We start from the raw sequence: 21,170 nt of genomic DNA, 5'->3' as shown, positions 1-21,170 counted from the left end.
GCCACACACACCTGGACACGCCCACAACGGCACAGGTGTTCCCAATCAACTAAGCAGCGTGCCGACTGGGACGCTGATTTAAAAAAGGCAGCTGCTTGGTTGGAGGCACAGAGACCGGACATGGGAAGGTTTGGTTGGGGAAGGCCGATCTTGGAGGGAGCCGGACGGAGCGAGTGAGAGGGAAGCAGCGGGAGAGCCTTGGGGACTGACGGCCGGAGGCCGCTGGAGCGAGGTGCATAGACGCGCACCGGAGAGAGAGACGCGCGCCGGAGAGAGAGACGCGCACCGGAGCGAGCGAGGTGCAGGGACGCGCACCGGAGCAAGGTGCAAGGACGCACGCCGGAGAGACGCGCACCGGAGCGGGGTGCAGAGAGGCCCGTCATGGAGCGAGGCGCAGAGGCACGCTGGCGAGAGGCGCGTGTTGGAGGAGACCTCGCAGGCCAGCTACGCTGGAGAGGCCCAGACGCGCAGCGTGCCGAAACGAGGACCCAGCGCTGGGGCGGACGGTGCCCTCCATTATACCCGCCAAGTGCGCGTCTTTTAACAGATTTGCCCATTGACTCTGCTGCTCTCCACCATCTGGATTTTTATCTTTCTTTTTAATCTTTTCTCTTTTATCTTTCTTTTTAACCCTTTTCCTTTTAACTTATCTTTTTATCTCTTTTTTTATTGAACTTTTAATCTATTAAACTTTTTAAGGCCCTGCTCACAATCGCCGCAGTCTGTTTGGTTTTTATGTTTTTTTTAAAGATGATCGCACCTCTCGGGTGCCACACTTGGGTCTTGTTTTGGGCTCCAGTATTTCCGCTTGCATTTCTTCTCTTGCATAGGGGAATTTTTATTTATTTTAATTGTAATTATTATTTTATTAATTAATTAATAAAAAAAAAAAAATTTTCTCGGTGGGGGGGAGCGGTTGCGGGCGGGTCAGTGTCTGGTGTCCACTGTCGCATTGTGGGGGCTTTTCTGCTTGCCGTGTTTTTTTTGTCTGTTTGTTTTTTCGGGGGGGGGGATTGGCATGTCTGTTTCCTCGGGGGGCGGGCAGCCCTGTTGGGTGGGGGTCCTGCTGGCGGCGCGCCGCTGGTGTGTGGGGGTCTGGGCGCCTCCGGCGGGGGTGGTGTTGGGCGGCCAGTGTGGATGGGCTGGCTGCGCTGATTGGGTATTTGGGTGGGTTTTCCCTCTTGGAGGCATGGTGGAGCTGCTTTGTTCCCGCTGATCGCGGCGGGTGTGGCTGCGGGGCGGGTGGGGTGGCTTTGGCCGGCGCACGTCAGGGGGCCGGGGCGGCGGAGCTGCTCCGGCCGTGTGTCGGGGGCTGGTGCGGGCGGCAGACGCGGCTGTGCTTTGTGCTGCCCGCGGGCTGCTGGGGGGGGGGGGGTGATTGCGCCGGCTGCGGTCTGCTCTTCTTGCGGTCGGGCGCCGGGCGGCTTTCCTGCTCTTGGGTTGATTCTGTGCGCAGTGTGTTGTGTTGCGCACTGTTGGCATCGGTCTTGGTTGAGTGGGGCCGCGCTTTTGGCCTGGGGGGCGTTTTGGGGGGGTCCCGCGGCGCTCGCGGCCGGTTCGCAGTGGAAGCGTGGGCCCCGGCTGTGGGCGGGGCCGCCTGTGTGTTTTTCCTGGGTGGTGCGGTCGCATTGGCTGTTGCGGCCGGTTGCCGGGGCTTGGTGCCGGGGGGCCGGGCGTGTTTCGGTGCTCTGTGGGGCCGGGGCATTTCGGTCGGTGCCGTGGGGGGGCTGGTGTTCGGTGCCCAGCCCTACTTCAGGGTGGCCGGCTGCCGGCGGAGCCCGCAGTCTCGTCCCCGCGGCTCCCCGGGGCGCCGGCATGGCGGTGGCTGGGGGGCTTCTTCAGTGCTGTCTCTCCTCCTCCCTTGGTGGGGGTCTGATTTCCGGGGTTGGCCTCTCCTTGGTGCTTTCGCTCTTGGGGTCCCTTTGGGTGCCTGGGGCTTTGGGTCTCCCAGCGCTGGATTCTGGGGGGTGTGCCTCTCCAGCTCTCCACAACCACTATTGAGCATTTTTTCTATGGATAAACTTTACATGCACACTTGATTCAGGTTCCTGATATATCTTCTCATTATGCACTCAGGTTCTCCACAGTATTGCTAATGACCTGAGTATTTGACTCAGGCATGTTGAAGCATAGACAAAACCAAAATGTACAGGTCACGTCACCGGCAGTAACCTAGCCTATTTTTAACTTGCATAACTGTTCTGTCATTGAAAAATTGCTCTCCCATCTCGCTGCAGCTGCAACAATCCTCAGCCACTGTAAGTCCAAAAATGAGAATGCAGTCTACCGGGGCTTTTTTTTTTTTTTTTTATCTTATCAGGGACTTAAATGTGTCCCTGGCCTCTTCTGCCTCTCCTGTTTTACCTCCCAACTCTTCTTCCATTCAGCCTCACTTTTCTTTCCCTTCTACTCTCTAGCTGTCGACCCTGTCCAAAAACCTGTTTTACCTTTAGCCATGAGACATTGTAAAATTGTGCTGTGCTCCAGCTGCATTCCTACCTGGGTGGTGCGGTCGCATTGGCTGTTGCGGCCGGTTGCCGGGGCTTGGTGCCGGGGGGCCGGGCGTGTTTCGGTGCTCTGTGGGGCCGGGGCATTTCAGTCGGTGCCGTGGGGGGGCTGGTGTTCGGTGCCCAGCCCTACTTCAGGGTGGCCGGCTGCCGGCGGAGCCCGCAGTCTCGTCCCCGCGGCTCCCCGGGGCGCCGGCATGGCGGTGGCTGGGGGGCTTCTTCAGTGCTGTCTCTCCTCCTCCCTTGGTGGGGGTCTGATTTCCGGGGTTGGCCTCTCCTTGGTGCTTTCGCTCTTGGGGTCCCTTTGGGTGCCTGGGGCTTTGGGTCTCCCAGCGCTGGACTCTGGGGGGTGTGCCTCTCCAGCTCTCCACAACCACTATTGAGCATTTTTTCTATGGATAAACTTTACATGCACACTTGATTCAGGTTCCTGATATATCTTCTCATTATGCACTCAGGTTCTCCACAGTATTGCTAATGACCTGAGTATTTGACTCAGGCATGTTGAAGCATAGACAAAACCAAAATGTACAGGTCACGTCACCGGCAGTAACCTAGCCTATTTCTAACTTGCATAACTGTTCTGTCATTGAAAAATTGCTCTCCCATCTCGCTGCAGCTGCAACAATCCTCAGCCACTGTAAGTCCAAAAATGAGAATGCAGTCTACCGGGGCTTTTTTTTTTTTTTTTTTTTTTATCTTATCAGGGACTTAAATGTGTCCCTGGCCTCTTCTGCCTCTCCTGTTTTACCTCCCAACTCTTCTTCCATTCAGCCTCACTTTTCTTTCCCTTCTACTCTCTAGCTGTCGACCCTGTCCAAAAACCTGTTTTACCTTTAGCCATGAGACATTGTAAAATTGTGCTGTGCTCCAGCTGCATTCCTACCTGCCAGCTGATGGTTAATGAGATGCATTTTGGAACTCTTTCAGAAAACTGGTGAATCGTTTGGTGATATAATGCATTGCACACTTGATTCAACTATGCAATATGGTTTGCAAAAGCGTTCCAAATTAAATAAATAATGGACATTTTCTTTATGAAATATATTTAATAATGATAGAATATATTAATCAACATAACATAACCAATTAATAATGTAGGAAACAGCAGAGTTGTACCTAATTTGTATGGAGGCAACGAAGCATTGCATCCTGTTCAAAGAAATGCAAACCTCTTTTTAGATGTTCACAGGTAACAAGATGGTGTGAGATTTGACAAAGTAGATTTGAGAAAATAAACTTCTATATGAGAAATGTGCCTAAGCGGCTGAGAAAAATAAAAATAAACGTTACCCACAAACCACACGGATGAAGAAGTTCACATGTATCTTCAAACTGTAAGAGTAGTGAGACGACATATGAAGATCTGTGGCCTATCTGTAGGGTTTTCTAAGTTTCCTTTACGCTGTTGTGACCCAAAAAGGTATTCTTCATTAGTCAGATTGCTGAGACAGTTGACTATCCTGGATGGCAGGTATTGCATTGCTGATATGGGCTGATTGTGGAAAATATATGCTAAGTTTGTGTAGTTTTACTGTAAGATGTTTTCTATTATAATATGAATGTTGACTTCAGATATTTTGCACACATTCAAAATAACACATGTGAGTACAATTTTAAAAACTAAGACAGCTAATATTTAAACATGCATAAAAAATGCATGTTTAAATATTAGCTGCGGCGTCGGATGTAGGAGTTTGTCCTGAAATCGAAGGATTGACGTTGATGGTGGTCAGAGGGCCCGGTGGCGCCAGTGTACGCCAGCCCCGCTTCTGTTGGTGAGACCCAGGGTAGCTGTGGCTACAATGTAGCTTGCCACCATCAGTGTGTGAGTGTGTGCGTGAATGGGTGAATGTAGTGAAAAGAGCTTTGGTCAAGTTTCCTGACTTGAAAAAGCGCTATATAAGTACATGCCATTTACCATTTACCAAATGTTGTAGTAATTTATATTGCATAGTAATATGGTAGTACAATCATTTAAAAATTTCATTTTTAAAATTATCATCACTGTATTTTTTTTTTCACCCTTGCTTGGACTTTAGTGTAGCTGAGAATCAAACTGCTGATGGGGCTTGGCTCTAATTTAAAGGTGTTTTATAAAATGCATTTTAATTATATCTCCTTGTTTCTTTCTTGCTTTTCCAGCAGCTGAATCAGATCAGATCCAAAGTGAGATTATCAGGTTAGAGTTCACAAAAACAAACATGTATTTTATTATTCATGTCTTTATTCAGTTCTTGACTTCTCTTTAAAATGCAATATTTTCTTAAAATATAAAATGCAATACTGTTCAAGTTTTTACAGTGTTGAAGCTTTTGTATCTCTGCTTCTGTCTCCTCGAACCACAGTCAGCCTCTGCAGATGGCTGCTCACACTCAGCCTGGTTCTGCTGGAGGTTTCTTCCTGTTAAAAGGGAGTTTTTCCTCTCCACTGTCGCTACAAGCATGCTCAGTATAAGGGATTGAATCTGAGTCAATGAGTCGATGCAATCAACTGGTTTTCCTTAGATGGGAAAGTTTAATTAAATTAACTGTGTGATCTGGTGAACTGTAAAGTGCCTTGAGATAACATATGTTGTGAATTGGTGCTACATGTATAGAAATAAACTGAATTGAAGCGATTCAGCTTGCTAAACAGGGAGCTCCATTTAGAAAAAAAAAAGACTACTTTTATTAGTCTAATAAAAATTTTAAACTTTAAATCAAAACTATGAAGTTGTGCACTGAATATAAGCTAGAAGTCACACTGATGGATATAAAGGGTAGAAAAATCGCCTGCAGCAGGCCTGAAAGTAACAACCACTGGAATGATTAATTACAATCATTCCAATTTTTACAGTTACTTTTATTTATTAAAGACTTATTGAGAACGGATTACTACATGAATCCACCTCTGCGTCTGTACAACTAAACTTGTAATCAAACTTCTACGGAAGGATAAAGGTCTCATTCTTTACTTCGTTGTCCTTATTATAGTATTTAGTGATTATTGTTTTGTTTTTTTTGTCTTCCTACTGTATTTAGTTTCCCATAGTATTAATGCTATTAATGTTATTTTTATCCCAAAAACATTATGCAGTTTTGAACATATTTTTTTTTAATATGTACCTATTTCATGCTGATTCTTCAATGAACACATAGCAGCACCACTAATGTTGTTTTCAGGGGAAAGTTCACTGCATTCAGCCTCAAACCGATTACCTTGTAGAGGTTTAACCATATACTTTATTCCCTTACTTAAGTAGAAAGTTTGGCTATTTATACATTACTGGGTTTTTATTTTTAAACAGCTTTTATTTCTACTCTATTTTCAACTTACATTTTGGTTATATTTTAGCAATTGGAATGATTAAGAACAATAAAAAAATGCTCCCATATCTTTATTTAGCTTATTTATTGAAATTAGACCTGAAATTTTTTTTTTTGTGTGTTTCAGATCAAGCAAACATTAAACAACTCTCCTGCCCTTCTGGATTTGTCTGTTACCAAAGAAGGGGGAACATCAGCTTCTTATAATGAAAACATGACAAGGTTTCAGCTGCACAGTTAAACACAGGTTCAAATCCCTTTAAAGGGATAAGATCTGCTCAGTTTTTGCTTAAATCTATCCTAAAAAAGAAAAGCACAAACTACTGTTCTGCGCCCCCGAGTATGTTCCTGTCAGTATGTATAAAAACTTTTACTTGTAAAATTGGTTTCATTTGGTTTTAAGATCAGTTAGATCTTAGTGATAATTTTTTCTTGAGATTTTCTCAGACCTGATGACATAAGCCTAAATCCACTAAACTTCCTGCAAAGTTAGAACCAAAGTTACCCTCAAGCTGTAAAGATTAAAAGCTACAGCTGTCAGAAAGATCTAAAATGAATTACAAGTAAGAATTGTTCAAAAAGCTTCTGACCTGAAGTCATAAATACATTAATTATATGTTTTAATAGAAGGGTTTTACAGATTCTCTCTAAGATGGATTTCAATATTTATTTTCTCTAAGTGGATCAAAGTTCTTATTGTTGATCTCAGGACTAAAGGTCTGCAATAATTTAATGTTTCAAAGGACAAAGACCCAGCTGACATAAAGCCGTTCATGACTACAGCCATACTGGTGATGACAAGGGCAAGAAAATGTCTCCATAAATAAGAAAACTCCACCCGTCCTTTTCAATATTTACTGCAGTGAGTTAATATTTACTTTATCTAAAAAACAAAGTTATTTTACTAATAACTTATGTGCTTTTATACATATGTATATATATATACACATATGTATGTATATATATATATGTATATATATATATATATATATATATATATATATATATATATATATATACATGTGTATATATATACACTATATTGCCAAAAGTATTTGCTCACCCATCCAAATTATTGGAATCAGGTGTTCCAATCACTTCCATGGCCACAGGTGTATAAATTCAAGCACCTAGGCATGCAGACTGTTTTTACAAACATTTGTGAAAGAATGGGTCGCTCTCAGGAGCTCAGTGAATTCCAGCGTGGAACTGTGATAGGATGCCACCTGTGCAACAAATCCAGTCGTGAAATTTCCTCGCTCCTAAATATTCCACAGTCAACTGTCAGCTGTATTATAAGAAAATGGAAGTGTTTGGGAACGACAGCAACTCAGCCACGAAGTGGTAGGCCACGTAAACTGACGGAGCGGGGTCAGCGGATGCTGAAGCGCATAGTGCGAAGAGGTCGCCAACTTTCTGCAGAGTCAATCACTACAGACCTCCAAACTTCATGTGGCCTTCAGATTAGCTCAAGAACAGTGCGCAGAGAGCTTCATGGAATGGGTTTCCATGGTCGAGCAGCTGCATCCAAGCCATACATCACCAAGTGCAATGCAAAGCGTCGGATGCGGTGGTGTAAAGCACGCCGCCACTGGACTCTAGAGCAGTGGAGACGCGTTCTCTGGAGTGACGAATCGCGCTTCTCCATCTGGCAATCTGATGGACGGGTCTGGGTTTGGCGGTTGCCAGGAGAACGGTACTTGTCTGACTGCATTGTGCCAAGTGTAAAGTTTGGTGGAGGGGGGATTATGGTGTGGGGTTGTTTTTCAGGAGCTGGGCTTGGCCCCTTAGTTCCAGTGAAAGGAACTCTGAATGCTTCAGCATACCAAGACATTTTGGACAATTCCATGCTCCCAACTTTGTGGGAACAGTTTGGAGCTGGCCCCTTCCTCTTCCAACATGACTGTGCACCAGTGCACAAAGCAAGGTCCATAAAGACATGGATGACAGAGTCTGGTGTGGATGAACTTGACTGGCCTGCACAGAGTCCTGACCTCAACCCGATAGAACACCTTTGGGATGAATTAGAGCGGAGACTGAGAGCCAGGCCTTCTCGTCCAACATCAGTGTGCGACCTCACAAATGCGCTTCTGGAAGAATGGTCAAAAATTCCCATAAACACACTCCTAAACCTTGTGGACAGCCTTCCCAGAAGAGTTGAAGCTGTTCTAGCTGCAAAGGGTGGACCGACGTCATATTGAACCCTATGGATTAGGAACGGGATGTCACTTAAGCTCATATGTGAGTCAAGGCAGGTGAGCAAATACTTTTGGCAATATAGTGTATATATATATATATATATACGTATATATATATATATATTCCCACCTTACCAGCACCATATATATAAAAATATATATATACTGTAACAAATAAATAAAAGGAAAGTTTTAAGCCTGCTACCCTGAAAAGTAGACAGGGTGTCTGCCTCACGGACTAAAACTGGTTCCACAGGAGAGGAGCCTGATCACTAAAAGATCTGTCTCCCATTCTATTTTCAGAAAAATTCTAGGAACCACTAGTAAACCTGCAGATTGAGAGCGAAGTTCTCTGTTAGGGACATAAGGAATGTTCATGTCTCTGATATCAGATGGAGCTTGGCCATTTAAGGCTTTATATGTAAGAAGGAGGATTTTAAATTCTATTCTTGATTTAACAGGAAGCCAATGAATAGAAGCGAGGATAGGAGAGATATGATCTCTCTTTTTAATTTTCATCAGAACTCTGGCTGCAGCATTTTGGATCAGCTCAAGACTTTTAACTACAGCTTGTGGACTTCCTGATAGTAATGATTCCAAGAGTCCAGCCTTGAAGTAACAAATGCATGGACTAGTTTCTCCGCATCACCCCTAGACAGGATATTTATAATGGTGCCAGAGAGGCTCTGGTGTTAGTCACACTTTTTAGAAAGTACAAACTGATTACGGTACATCTGAATCATTTAGTACATAATTACATTCATGAAGAAATCAACATGAAAGCTGCAGCTCAGATTGGAAAACAAGAAACATATTCTGACTAAACCAGCAACAAAGACTAGTGGAAGAGAAGAATAAAATGTGAATCTTGCAATTCTTTGTATTAAGTATGTCGAACTCATCTGCTTTCTTGAGAAAAATGAGTATTAATAAATTTTGGAAATAGAAAAACTGAGGTTATTTTAATTGTACAGCTTGTTTTTACTAATTAGCGTATTAGGGGTGCAGGATTTTCAGCAATCTACCTTCATAATGGTGTCCTTATCAGTCAGATTGGCACTTTTTGTCCAGTGCTTCTCAGGTGAATTCTCTGATTTCCTGGTAAATTTAGTACTGGAATAGTAATGGTAAATGGCCTGTAGTTATGTAGCGCTCTTTCAAGTCAGAGGACTTGACCAGAGCACTTTACACTACATTCAGCCATTCACCCATTCAGGCACACACTGATGGTGGCAAACTACATTGTTGATTCCCACATGAAAAAAAAAAAGTCTTCATCTTCAGCTATTTACCCTAAAAACACATGAAGGTGTGCATGAATAATCAGACCTGCCTGCATTTTAAAAAGTTACCCCCGCAGCATGACGCTACCACAACCATGTTTCACTGCAAGTTCTCCTTTGGATGTGCAGTGCTTTTTGGCCAAACATTCATCAGACGAAATCCCCTTCAGACACACTGGATTAGGAGCTTTTCTTGAATGCCTGGATGTTTTTTTTTTATTATTAAGCATCAGTGGTACATTATAGAATTTCCATACAAGAGGCATGATACTCATATTTATATTTTAACCCCACCATCCCAAGAACCGTTTGGACACCAATCTAGCAGGAGTAGATAGTTAAAAGTAGTACAAAAATAGACAATAGCTAAAATAAATAAATAAATATGCCTGGATGTTTTTATTTTGAAGAAAATACTTTTGTTTTACATTCCTACTAGTAAGTCGGGAAAAGCTTGGGAAGAAATATATCCATATTAGCTGGAGGAGCCATCTCCAGTACTTGCCTTTCAGTGTGTCTTTTTTTTTATCAGTTGTCCTCTAGCCTGAAGACATTTATTGTTGAATGCTGACTTGACATTGAAAATCAGCATCATGCCAAAGTGGGGAAAATATAAAAACATATACAAAAGGACAGATGATCTGGAGCTAAAATAGTGGATTACTCCCGACCCAGAGGATTACTCCAAAGTTACAAGTATTGTAAAAAATAAAGACATCTGAAAAAAAATTCACGATTTGCCCCAAATCAAAATAGGTCAAAGTTCTTTATCTAAGGAAAGACAATTAATGAAAAAGGATTATTAGGATTATTCTTATGTGTGACTGACTTCAATGAATGCTTAGCTGATCAACTTGACAAATGTCTTATGGGTGGACAGAAATGTTAGATTGACACACTGTGCATGTCAAATTATAAAAAGTACATTTATATTTGCATTTCCTGCTGTTGGTCAGACAGCATGATAGAGCATGCTGTCTGACCAAGAGCATGATAGACCATCTTATATAATAGAGAGCCTGGCTAATGAACCCAAACTCTTTTATAAGTGCAGGTTTGTTTTGTGACATGTTCTTTGTCATGTATGGATTTGTTTTTTTTTTTACCTGTTTCAAAAGGCAAGTTTATTTTAAGGCAGGCAGGTTTTATGTTGTTTTTTGGCTGGAATCAGTCAAATGTGGCTGCTGTGATCACTGTTGGCATGCTATGCATCTGCACGAACACGTAGTAATGCCAATACAGATATTAGTAAAACTGCATCTGTTGACGATGAAAACCACAAACATCTGTGGTTTCCTCAAATTCTAAAGTAGAGTTAAAGCTTCCTGTCAATGACGATAGCATCATTTAACATTTAAATGTTCGAAGGGTCATTTCAGTTCTCAGAAATGAAAACTTGCCTAAATTAAAAACCTTGATTTCTAGGTATCTGATTATACAATCCTAGTTTCTAAGCGAGAACATCTTAGAAGCTGTTTTGCTACATATACAATTAGAGAACTTTAAAATGCATTACAGACTATTTGAAGAATTGTTTTCCAGACTACGATTTTGCGGGAAATTCATTGTTTGGGATGCTCTAAACTTTCTTTGATAGTCGATTTCAAAGATTTAGAGGCAACAGAAATAGTTAGAAACTGAAAATATGAGGCAAAAAATGGTGGAAAATCTAACAAAAAGGATTAGCTTGATGCAGTAGCTCTTCTTCGTGACAATGTTAGGGTTAAAAATACCTCTCAGAAGTTATTTATTACATTCTATATTTCCTTCTACTTTGAAGTAACATTCAACATAATTGGGAAAGTTTCCCTGAAGTTGATCTCAGTAGAAACTAACAAAGGGAAAATAAAATCTTATTCTTAATCCTAAATAACTTATCAGACACTATGAATGTGCAAATGTTTTTATAGAGATCAAAATTACACTCTCTTTTCTTTAAAAATTATTACATACATACAGGTTAAGCATAATGTGGTCTAACAAAAAAACAAAAACAAGTTTCACTCAATATCCACAAACATGTTAAAGCTTTATTCATTTTCATTTGCATACAATGTTTTTTGGTGATATGTGAATTTTATTTACCCAAGAAATGTTGATAAAACAACTAAAGCTAACGAGACAATAAATATTGCCATTTTTTTTCCCCAGGCTCTTCAATAACATCAGTGGGCATGCAGGAAAACAGGAAAGCTAAAAGGCACAGTCAGGCAACAGTTACAGAGAAACATCAAGAAAAGACAAAAATCCTTAAAGCGACTTAGCTCTCTCTGTTTTTTTTTTATATTCCTTAAAAAGATAAGAACAAAACAAAAATTCTGCAGGAACAGAGAGGGCTTATTTTTCTATAAACACTCTGCTTTATGCTTCAAAGGAAATTCACTTTTAGGTGAATTTAAAACCTGCTAAAGCATTAATTAACTAGGGATCTAGAAAAATATCAAAGCGCTGCTTTGGTACTTCAGTTTCAATGCTGATATGCCAAATAAAAAAATAAAATAAAAAAGCACCAAAACTAAAGTTTCAAAGAAGTACATTAAAGCTAAAACTCCCAGACAAATACAAGAGAATACTGAAATGTTCTGGTGCTTTCCGGTGCTGGTTGATAAAACAATTATAGGACCTTGACTGAGGGGGCTGTGGGAACAGCTTAATAATAATAAAAAACAAAAAATAAGAAAAAGCCTATATCCTAAAGATATATAAAGCTGCAAAATAAAAATAGCAAACACTGTATTTGCCGTAAATCTCTGGATTTCCATAATCAGAAACATCATATTCTGTTAACCAAACGTTAGTTTCTTGCTTGTGCAAGTTTTGACTCTACATTACACACATATGATGCAATAGATGTTCAGGAAACGATTGTAAAAACAGGGGTTAGCAGGTTATTTGACAGAGTAACCCTGGGTTCACACAGATTCTGCATTTGTTCTCTGCTGCAAACAGAAGCCAATCTAGTGGACGCTGCATCTCCCACTGGCTCCTTGGTACTGCAGCAAAAAGGAGGGCCTTCATATTGCAACCATCAAAGATGGGGATCTTTAGATTTTGTTGTTGTTGCTGGCAGAGGGAGGTGAAAGAAAAACACTGAAAATAACGACGAGCCAGACAGGAAGTCTGACAGGGAAGAAGTAAAACAGATTGGGTAAAACTTAAAGAAGAGCGGAGCGGTCCGGATGCATTAACTGTTCCTACATCCATCCAGAGTGGATTACTGCATGGCACAATTTAAGAGGCAGCCACAGAACATGATACTGTATGTGTGAACCCAGGGCTGGGTGGGTTATTAGACACTGAAATAGTGTTATTAATCACTAAATATTTACCTTCAGAATGGTTTCATCATCAATATGTAAACCACTTACAGTCAGTGCTGGTTTTTCATGAAACACTGGTATAAACCATTTCACTGAAAGACATTTATACGAACCATAATCCATCCCAAGAACTCAGTTCTTGTTTGGTTTGTAAAGTAAACAAGATTATCCCATCATGGCTTTCTTCCTTTAAACAGGGATTTACATATGTTTAATAAAACACTAAATATTTCATTTTACATTTAGATTCTTACTGAGAACACATTTTAGGCACACTGCGGTGTTTTCCTAGCATGGACGGCTTCACAGTGAGAGATGCACACTGCAATACTAACCAGGCAGCCTGTTTGCCCACATGTATGAAGGGTCAGATGTGTCTGCTGGACGCTGCAGGGAGGACAAATCTGTATTTCATGTTCTTAATGTTTTCTTTGTGACTTTTACAGACCCGGAACAACGTGACACTTTGTACCTCAATGGAGCCGAGCTCTGACGAAAACATGGTGTCACGGGAAGGGTAAACAGCAGATATAAAACTGCTTTTGTTACAGCTTCAGCGACTATGGGGGCTGTCAAAAGAGACATTGTGAAGTTTTCAGAAAACACAAAGGTGTCAAAACGACTAACATTCAAAGTGTTGTGGAGACATTCGCCCATGTTCTCCCCCAAGCGCGTCTCTAGTCTTTCCTGTAAATGATTCTTCCTTTTTCTAATACATTCATTTGACATAACCCTGCCAGCCTTGCTTTGCCAGGGTAAAAAAGTGCAAAACAACAACATACCAACCATCAATTGCTTTGCTTTCTTTCAGATTTGCTGCTGTCACTCAGAGAAAACAAATCTCCAATAGAATTGCAAGTTTTTTCCACTGTGTGGAACGCTCCATCTGAACCTATTCACACATTCTCAACCAACAAAGCATTTCCTGACTAACTGTTTAGCCCATGATCATCTCAGTAAATAGATTTACAATATATCAATGTCTATATTTCATTTAACTGTAATCTTGTTATGAGTGAGGAGGCCTCTACCTATTCTACAAGAACAGAGACATTTTCTGTCTTTCTGGGCCTCACTTTGAGAGTTCTTGCAGTCTGGGTTTGAAACATCACATTGGTTTTGGTGTGGAGCTAAATAACCATTAAAAACATTTTCTGCAGAGAGGTGGACCTATGCAGACTTTCTAAGAATGATGCAGTTGAGTCTTTAAGAATGAAATGCCAAATAGAGCAGAGAAAGCTGTTGCTTTTTGTTTACCTGAAATTGCAAAAAAATATATTAATGCCTTTAGTTATGTTTTTTTGTTACTCTTATCTTCATGGGCTTCAAACATTTGAAAGAACTTACTTAAATATCCCTGTACTCTCCCTGAACTTCACATTCTGCCATATTCTAACACCTTACTATATCTTACTGGGACTTTACGGAGCAGACCAACAGAAAGTAAATCATTTTTCTTAATTAATTATGTTTCTTTCCACTTTCACAAAGAAACACCAGTTTGTGATGTTTTATCACATAAAAAACTGAATTAAACACTTTAAGGTTTGTGGTGGTAATGTGACGGAAGGTGAAAAAGGTTGTGAGACTTTTTGTGTGGCGCATATTTCAACTAAAGTGTGGGGAGGGCGGCACTGTTATGACCAGCATGAATAGGAGAACTGTCGATTTTATGTTGAAGAGAAGCTGTTAGAGGGATCTGAAAAGTCACCACTTCTACTGAGTAACATCACTGACTGAGCTAAATGATGGTCACAGCTGCAGGGACGATACCAGCAAACACAAGCTGAGACTCTTTAAGGTTCAATTCTAACTTAGACGAAAATCTTTAGTCTGGGTTCCTTTCTGTCATTTCATACCTTTACCCTAAAATCTGCTTCATGTACCAGGTATCACCGGGAGGTTAACAATGACATTTTTAATTTTGTGAAATGGGCAAAAGTTGTGTTTGGAGTCCAACATAAAAGGAAGGAGTGGCTGTGAGGAGGAGTTGTGCAGGGTGTGGGACGTCTGCGTGCAGCTCGGGGCTTAGCAGCCCTGTGTGACGCCCTGCATGTGTTTGGCGATGCCGTACACGTAGGCGATGTCCGGCCTCTTCTCTGGGTCGGGGTTGATGCACATATCTACCAGGTTCCTCAGCTGAAAAAAAACAAACAAAAAAAAAAACACATAATGATTGAGATGTAAAATTTTTACAGTTAATGTTGCTTTACTTAAAATATTGTGATGAAAAAAAGGACATCCTGCAGGTTGTTCAAACACGGCAATAACAAACTAACAAAAGCAGAAGCCATAGGTGAACTGAATGGGTTTCAGTGAGACCACACACCCCGGTGCCCGCCGGGGACACCAGGTCCACCCAAGACCAGAAGCAGCAACTGATTGGTGCTAAATGAAGATAAAAAAAACAACAAAACAAACACATCTACAGAAGGTCGCTATGGTAACCATGTGTCGACTTCCTGGTTGCTGTTGCATGATAGTTGTGCGTGTGTGTGTGTGTGTGTGTGTGTGTGTGTGTGTGTGGCGGGGGGTAGAAAAGTGAGAGAAAGATGCAAATTCAGACGGTCTGAGAATTAGTCGCACGGAGTGGAGACGGAGGGCGTGCAGAGAGGCAGATATGTAAAATATTCATGCGCTTCTTTGCATGGTGAGTGTGTGTGTGTGGGGGGGGGAGTGCCAGGTGGAGGGTGTGTGGGGGAGCTAGCAAAGGAAGGGGGTGGCGGCGAGGAGGGGAAGCGTAGACGGAGATGGTTAAATGACACAACAAAGATGAGCAGCTGACAGTTTGCTGCCGATCCTTCAGGAGCATTGTTTACATCCAGACAGGCGCTGCAGGCACCCCCCTCATCTCCATCTCTCCATCGCCCTGTCTCTCGCTCTATCATTCCCGCTCTCTTTCGCTTTGTCTTCCTTTCTCCTGGATGGGGGTGACATGTGGGGTAGCGCTGAAGCTCAGCGTGGTGTGTGAGTGTGTTTGAGTGCAGTAAGAGCTGCTCCTACAAATATACACTTACACATTTTTTTGCAAACACAAAAACACACATGACGCCCCAAAGTCTTAAATTACCTCAATGATAGCTCCTATTAGCCTAATGAAGTAATTATTGAGGTATGATAAATACAATCAAAGTAATAATAAGCATAATAAAAAATAATTTTCAACAGGGTTTATTATCCGGCTACAGGAACATAAGTAAGAACAGGAAATGCTTTAATCTAACAGGAAACTTTTTTTGGTTCTCTGGCCATCAGTGCTGTGATAACACATTTAAAAAATATATATATTATTACAATATCAGCTGTTTTAGGCTGTGCAGTGAGTGTGTTACTTTATTTGGAAGGCCAAACAGAGGCTGCATCTTTTCAAACGTCTGAGGTTTCAAGCTTCCTCCGGAGCTGATCTGGTCCAGTTCTACGTCTACCATTCAGAGAATCTCTGCAGAGAAGGTGATTGGCTACAATCTTTCATCTCTCCAGGATCTTTACGCCTCCAGGACTCTGCGGCGTGCAGGGAAGATTGTAGCTGATCCCTCGCACCCCAGCCACAAACTATTTCAGACACTTCCCTCTGGCAGAAGGCTACGGTCCATCAGGACCTAAACCGTGAGAACGTTCCGCTACCAGCCTTATCAACAAAGCCCAGAGATCCCTGTGACACTGATACTGCCTCTCTCGCTCTCTCCCCCAGGACCTAGAAGCTAAACCAATGTAGCATCTCCAGACCTCCTGCGTTACATCAACGCACAGTCTACTGGGTATATAGTACATGTATACTATATATTGCATATAGTATATTGTATCAGGGCTCGATGTTAACCATTGCCCGGGGCAAGTCGTTTTTATTGTCGGGATAGTACAAATTTCATTGCATTTGCCCGCCGGGCAAGTGCAATGATCGCAAAAAAAATGTATTTATCACTCAAAATTACTTTAAAATCATCGACATTCGCTGAAAACGACCCACGTTGTCGGCGCCATTTTTGTTGTTTTGTACACATTCTCGCCTGATTTGAAAAAGCCGCGTGATTTTCCGCTAGATGGCGTCATTCAGCTCTTGGGGAGAGAATTCTGCAGAGCAGCAGCTCGCTAGATTAAAAATAATCAGCCAGGGATTAGAAAAATAATAATAATTGTATGATCACTGTGTAAATATATCTATCATATGGCAGTCTTCTGCAAAGGTTATGCATTAAAATGTTAATTAAAACGTTTTTTCTTAGACATTGGAGTGGTGCATTTAAATGTTAGAGCGCTAAACATGTTAAATTGGTGAGTAGTAGTAGTTTAAGTTTTTAACCTGTCAAGTTTTTTTTTTTTTTTTTTTACATGACAATTTATATTTTTCCAAGCACACAACAGTTTAAAGCAAAGTTTAGTTTGAAAAGAATGTGCAGGAAGGATGGAAAAGCATGTTAACACGGTAATGTAAGCTTGAGTTTATCATCTGACGCATGCATATACACACCAGGAACATTTAAACTTACTGAATTACAAAAAAACATTTAAAAACAAACATGTTTCATTGATATATATACAAAAAAGAATATTAGGAACTATATTTATCAAACATTATACTGGGCAAGTAAAAATTATTTCTGGGCAAATGAAATGTGAAAGCCACTTGCCCTTAACGTCAACCCCTGTGTATGGTTTATATTGTATATAAATACAGATCCTAACTACAGATTTTTTCTGCACCATCAACAACAAGGGAAATTCCTTGTAATTGCAAAACTAATTGGCAATAAGCTTGATTCTCATCACCATCTAGTCCGAACCAGACGTCCACAAAAGGACACAAAACAACTGCTCCCTCTATTCTGCAGGACAGTTATGCAGCCCAAGGGTCAGGAAGATACTACGAATCACTTCTTCACCAAGCCCTCCCTAGTTGGTACTGTATAAATTCTGATTTGAAATAACATCAATGTTTTGGAGTAGCTCAGCAAGTCCTAACATAAAAAAAAAAAAAAAGGGAAAGTGGAGTGAGCTAAGGACTAGCTGTAGGCATAGAGGACTATTATATCTTAAAGACTAGGAGCTTATAGCTAATGACAGATAACCAAAACATCCCAGTTAAAAAAAAAAAAAATATCAGTAGCTGTTGGAAGGGTACAGTTACTTTAATCTTATGTTTCTAAACAAATGGCGTAACGGTCATTAAACAAAAAATTATTAATTATATTTTTTGAAGGAAATGCTTTTTATACTGTGCAAAAACATACATTTGACAAAGAAAACACATTTTAATTGAAATAAAAACAAATCATTTAAGAGTTTCAATGTAAAATACAGAAGAATGAAAAGTAAAATCTACTAAATAAATGAATCTTACACCTTTTTGTAATATATCAGGTTTAAAAGGTAGATTTCTCATTAGCCTACGCAAAACTGATGCTCATTCAGATAAAGGTGAAAGAGACACCGATAAATTGCAGACTGCTTTAACAAGCAGATATGAAACCACTTCTCTCTGTTTCCTTCCATCTAGCATCCAATCTTTTGTTGTTTGTTAATAAGCCAAATATAATAAATCTGATTGAATCTAACTACTTTAGTGGTTTTAGTTGTTGGTGACAAGACAATTTAAAAAGAAAGGTTTGGTGTTATTCTTTCTACTTTCTTTACTTGTCAGAAGAATGCACTTTTATAATCAACAAAACACACATGATTTCTTTATTTCAGTTGACAATTAATAATAGTGACACCAGAATTGATTAAAAAATAAATAAATCTCGCATTTATAGATAAACCATTAACACAACATTCATTTTAATATTTTGCATGGATTTCATAAAAGAGAACCCAGTAATACAAAAATATTTCTCTGCTTTATTTTAATTGAGGATTAAATATTAACAGAAGATTTTTTTTTCTCTTTTTGACCTTAGTTGTTTAGTTTTGATTGTTTTCTTTGCTTCAAAGCTTTAAAATATGAAGCTACCAAGTCTACAATAAAGAAAACTAAGTATTTTCATTTATTTAGAGAAAAATCGACAATTGGACTTAAGATGGATTTGGAACAGTTGAAAATAAGTTTATCGTACTAACATTTCAGCAATCAAGCCAATCTTGATTGCTGAAAAAGATCTGTAAAAGCCTTATCCCCCATACGTCTGTGGATATGTCTTGTCCGTGTTGCTAACTGCTTTTACTGCAGAATCAATTGTCTAGAAACATTTGGAAGAAAAAGAGCTTCCACCCACATGCGGATGACATGCTAACAAAAAGCCAGAAAGATTCTCATGCTTGTCATTGGTAATCAGCAAAAGAGCAAAACCTAACCAGAAGTCTGACTACGTTTCATTTTTATGCACGAGGAAGTCTTCCTAAATTAAGTCGATGATTAAACAATGATTTTTGAGTAACTCTAGCCCACTCTCCTATAAAGCATGACCATGTGTTTTTGATATATGAATCTAATTTCTAAATGAATAAAATCCCTGCCAGCCTTTTGATCAATATGCACTGTGCACTGGCTCAGACAGATGGGTGGATTTTACCAGAGTAAAAAAAAAAAAAAAGGAAGAAAAAGAAGTGAAAAAGGTCAGTAAAGCATTACTCATGCTTAATTTCAACTTTTAGGAAACCATTTTTATGAACTCCTTTAAAAACACAGAACAGGTCTGTGTCTTTTTCATGACACATCAGAAAAAGGCAGCAGATGACAAAAGCAGTACTTACCTCTTCTGAGTAGTGATCTGCAGGAAGAGGGGGGTAGTCGCACTGTTCTATCTTCTTGCAAAGCGAGTAGAGATTCATCTTATCCCCGTAGAAGGGACTCTGTAAGGCTGCCATCTAAAGCACAGAGATGTAAAGAAATAGAGAGGAGACATATAGAGAGAAAGGGGATAGAGACAAGAGGAGAGTCAGCGAGACTACAAAGACAAAAGGGAAGTAAAACACTCCAAACTCTCAACAGGTGGTACATGCTGCTTCTTGCGAATCAGTCTCTGCACAGCTAAATGCTCTTGAGCCATGAAGCTTATAGGATGGTTTAAAAGGGAAAGACAAAAAGTTTGTACACAGCAGATCAATGCGCCGTTAATTTTCATGAGCGGAAAAACAAACAAACAAAAAATAAAATCCCTCAAAGTGATCCCTAACAGATGCTTCCATCTTGTTGATTAGAAAGAAGTGAAATAATAGGTGATTTGTAGCTCAAAAACTTTTGGTTAAAAGGTGAAAAAGAAGTATATTGCAGTTTCCTGGAGCAGGAGATGCCAGCACCTTCTAGATTTAAACACGATGAGACCAAGAGGGCCAGTGCTACAGAAAGAATCAATAGGTCTGCTGAAGAAGTCTTTTTATAGAGTCCCACACACGTTTCCAATTAAAGTAAAGAATAAATGCTTTTGGTTCACATATGGGGCTAAAACATACCCTTCTTTTTGTATAATGTTGTCTATGAAAATGACATTTTGTTTATGACCAACCTACTTAACTCACCAAGAAATACATTCAAGGATACTTTTGTAACAACTGATTAAATGTAAATAATGAACTTCATAGTTAATCATTTATCCAGCAACATGAAACAAAAAAACACTAAGAAAGTCTCCTTGAAAAGAAATGTTGCTTCTGGCTACACCTACTGGTTGAGTAATGAAACAACTTTAGTGTAGATTCTTAACGACAATTAGATCTTCTCAATCTGCCTGAATCACCGTAGTTCTGCTTTAGAAAAAGAAACTTCACATAAACATCAGGGGCACAGATCAGTAGCTACTGCAGTCACCGCAGGTCTTTGTGATGTTGATTTTATGCCTATTACTCCTTCAATAATGTTCAATTTGTAATATTATGTAGCAATGCTTTCTGACCAATGTTAAAACAGGATTCAGGCCATTGAACAAACAGCCATTATTCACTGAATCTGCATTTCTTTTGCCGTTGCTTCTACTGACGGGCTGCTTATCCTGCAGAACTGTCGAGATCTAAATTTAGTTTAAAATATCAATCTGAAATCAACCTTGATTGCTCCAGAACCTTTGGATAAAATCACAAGGAAAATGAGGTGCCAAACCTGCAAAGTGAGGCTTTAGAAAAAAAAAAAATATATATGAGAGAAACTTCACAGGTTTAGCAGTAGACAGAGGGAGTTTTTACACAATGTTTTCTCAACTATTTTTCAGCTGTCCTTGTATTGTTTTGGAGACAAAAGTAAGTGTTTGACGGGCTGCTAATTGGGAGTGTGAAAGCTTATGAAGAGGAAATTTTCACATGTGAATCAAAATGGAGTCCTTCCATGGAGAATACATCAGCTCGGCGTGAAGGTGCCATATTATAAAATGTTTGGCACCAAAGAGAGAAAAGATTTGGGAGAGTTAGAAATAAGACAAAAGGGGGGCTGCAAGAAAGATGATACACTTATAGAATTACCTGGATAATAAACGTAGACATTTTTAACCGCAATCACTTTACAAAAAACATTACTTAGATCTGAAATTATTATTATTTCTTTTTATTTATGTGGAGACAGATAACAAAAATGTTCACTATTTACATGAGAAAAGGCATAAATATCATCTAGTCATGTTTTAGTCAAACC

General features: G+C 40.2%; 1 protein-coding gene across 1 annotated transcript in view; it reads right to left on the bottom strand.

Annotated features, from left to right (window-relative positions):
- Positions 1-14,077: 14,077 nt before the first annotated feature.
- nek7 (NIMA-related kinase 7) overlaps positions 14,078-21,170 on the bottom strand; it is a 103,458-nt gene continuing 96,365 nt past the window's right edge. Inside the window, exons 9-10 of the mRNA XM_038286447.1 lie at positions 19,304-19,417; positions 14,078-14,755 (exon numbers count right to left, since the gene is read on the bottom strand). Of these exons, the coding sequence (XP_038142375.1) occupies positions 14,645-14,755; positions 19,304-19,417 (225 nt within the window). The 3' untranslated portion in view covers positions 14,078-14,644. The remainder of the gene's footprint in view (positions 14,756-19,303; positions 19,418-21,170) is intronic.

Source organism: Cyprinodon tularosa, unplaced genomic scaffold (genome assembly GCF_016077235.1).
Source record: "Cyprinodon tularosa strain WSP-4 unplaced genomic scaffold, ASM1607723v1 ctg106, whole genome shotgun sequence".
Lineage (NCBI taxonomy): Eukaryota > Metazoa > Chordata > Actinopteri > Cyprinodontiformes > Cyprinodontidae > Cyprinodon > Cyprinodon tularosa.
This window is presented reverse-complemented; position numbering and strand designations above follow the sequence as displayed.